This window comes from Impatiens glandulifera, chromosome 4 (assembly GCF_907164915.1).
Source record: "Impatiens glandulifera chromosome 4, dImpGla2.1, whole genome shotgun sequence".
NCBI classification, from domain to species: domain Eukaryota; kingdom Viridiplantae; phylum Streptophyta; class Magnoliopsida; order Ericales; family Balsaminaceae; genus Impatiens; species Impatiens glandulifera.
This window is the reverse complement of record NC_061865.1, coordinates 19229028-19231330: the sequence shown is the minus strand read 5'-3', so window position 1 is coordinate 19231330 and position 2303 is coordinate 19229028. Positions and strand designations below refer to the sequence as shown.

Sequence of the window (2303 nt, the reverse complement as noted above, 5' to 3'; positions counted from 1 at the left end):
CTCATTAAACACCATATTGAGACACTTAACCCTCCATTAAGCATCATCCATAAAAGTTAATTGAAGCCTTATCCTTGCAATGAATCTGAATTCACAATAACTCTTTTCTAAAGAATATATATTGAACTTCAAATGATACAACCCAAATGGCAGACAACCATTTTTACATCTAATAAGCATGTTAACAAATTATCATCCAAATTTAGTGTTACAAAATTTTAAATTGATTAGGATAATTATTAAGACATTAAATTCGTATTACATTTCTCTATAAAATAATTATTCTTTTGACATATTTAAATGAGCGTAATAATGCTATTGCTAATAACAATAATGAGAAAAAAAAAATATAACTTATATAACTTATTCCTCAATTATAAATAAAAAAAGAAGATTGAATCATAAATTTCTAAAAAAAAATAAAATAGTTATTTCAATTACTACCAGAAAAAAAGAGAAAAGAATATAATTAAATGAAAGAATAAAATTAAATACAAAAATGTGGTGTATAAAGGTTACGACTATGCCCTTAATAAGGAACATTCAGCCGGCAACCCTAAAGGGAACCTCTTGGAGTCATTGCAGTAATTATAAACCATGTAGTTGTTCTGCACCCATCTCATCTTCTCTTGGCCGGTCGTGTCCATCTGCTGATTGAGCCAGGCATTGCCACTTGAGACGGAGGACGAGTCGCTGCAAGACGACTTTCCGGCGGCAGCGGACCAGACGCAGGCGGTGGCGTCGTTGAAATTGCGGTAAGAGGCGGTGAACGGAGCGTTGGTCCAATCCGTCTTGACAAGTCCACCTCTGGTTGCCCAATCATCGGCGTTCCATAGGCTTGAATAGATCCTCATAGGCTGGTTCTTTAAGTAGGGAACGCCGATGGACTCTGCGTTCTTGAATTCCCTAATGGGTATCCCGTCGACTGAGAATCTGTTGTTATTAACAATAAGATTATTATTATGAGTATATGTTATAGAAAGAATGAATGAATTACATTTACATTATTACATACATAATTCGTTGTGGGTTCCATAAGATTGAATAGGTGTGGAAATCTGCTGTTGGATCGAACCAGAGGTAGAATTGTTGCTCTCTGTTTCCTTTTCCTTGACTGAACACATTGGTGTGAAGAATGTAAGGGTCGCCGCTCAGATTCCCCAAGAATTCGAAATCTATTTCGTCCCAAGTCGATCCAGGCGATTTCAACTGCACCCAATATTTAATTACAATTCATTGTAAGATCATGAGATGATTTGTTTGTTTGTTTGTTAACTTACGTAGTAGGCGGTGACGGTGCCTGCGGAGTTCCCGGAGACGAGTTTGATCTGCATATCGATTTTACCGAAGAGGTATTGATTCTTGGACTGAAAACCGGAGCCGGAGGGCTGATCAAGGGAGAGACTCAGAAGGTCTCCATTGTTGAGTATTTTTGCTCTGCCGTCGCCCCAGGTTATGTCTACCTTCTCGTTGAAGTTTGCGCTGCTGCATACATCTATACTCAAAATTACGAAAGCGAAGCTCAGTACGAAGAAGAGCATGATTAGTGATGATGAAGAAGACATTGAATTGAATTGATATTGATGGATGTTATAATATATTGATATGATGAGAGAAGTATTAGTATTTATATATGATCCATTGAGAGTGGGAAAGAAAGATAAAGAAGATTCCAGGTTCATTCCATAAAAGCTGAAGCTGTAAACAGATGTGTTCCTCCAACAGTCGTTACTCCCTCATTTGTTACGCGTAGTCAAAATCGCGTTATAACCTTTTTCTTTTCTTTTTTATTTATTTATAATATATTCACCATATTTATGCATATTTATATATATATTTTATATATATATATATATATATATATATCATTAATAATTTAGTGAAATCATTTAAGGCAGACAGAACGTTTTTTTAATTATAATATCTTTATCTAATGATATTTGGTATTAGTATTTTTTGGTCTCATCTTTTTTTTATAATTGTCAAAATGAAAACTGAAATTAATTAAAATAAATAAAATTATGATTTTATTGTAAGTTTCCTCTTTTATTACTCTTACTCTCGTTTATAGTTTTAATCTGCATTTTTCGAATTTCAGCAATTATATTCACATCGCATTCTCAGATGTTTAACTCTACTATATGTTTACTAGTGGTGATTGAACTGTTGCATATGATGATGTATCTTTCCGAGTTGTGCTTATATCCTTCGATTGGGTTAACTTTGTTTTAGTTGAGTCAACACTTATATGATAAAAGTAGTTTTGTTTTAGTATTTCAAAATTTTCACCTTTATCTAAGCAT

General features: G+C 33.7%; 1 protein-coding gene across 1 annotated transcript; it reads right to left on the bottom strand.

Annotated features, from left to right (window-relative positions):
- Positions 1–412: 412 nt before the first annotated feature.
- Positions 413–1604, bottom strand: LOC124934346 (probable xyloglucan endotransglucosylase/hydrolase protein 23). The gene is made up of 3 exons (XM_047474870.1): positions 1281–1604; positions 1016–1209; positions 413–933 (listed from the first exon to the last, which is right to left on the bottom strand). The coding sequence occupies exons 1-3, from the start codon at positions 1563–1565 to the stop codon at positions 522–524; spliced, it is 891 nt and encodes a 296-aa protein (XP_047330826.1). The 5' UTR covers positions 1566–1604; the 3' UTR covers positions 413–521.
- Between the last annotated feature and the right edge of the window lie 699 nt (positions 1605–2303).

What these genes read in the sequence shown, in the direction of transcription:
- LOC124934346 (XM_047474870.1), bottom strand. Translation starts at nt 1,565, where the DNA reads ATGTCTTCTTCATCATCACTAATCATGCTCTTCTTCGTACTGAGCTTC. An exon ending in GCACCGTCACCGCCTACTAC is followed by an intron (nt 1,210 to 1,280) that starts GTAAGTTAACAA and finishes TATTGGGTGCAG; the next exon opens with TTGAAATCGCCTGGATCGAC. An exon ending in TGGAACCCACAACGAATTAT is followed by an intron (nt 934 to 1,015) that starts GTATGTAATAAT and finishes TAATAACAACAG; the next exon opens with ATTCTCAGTCGACGGGATAC.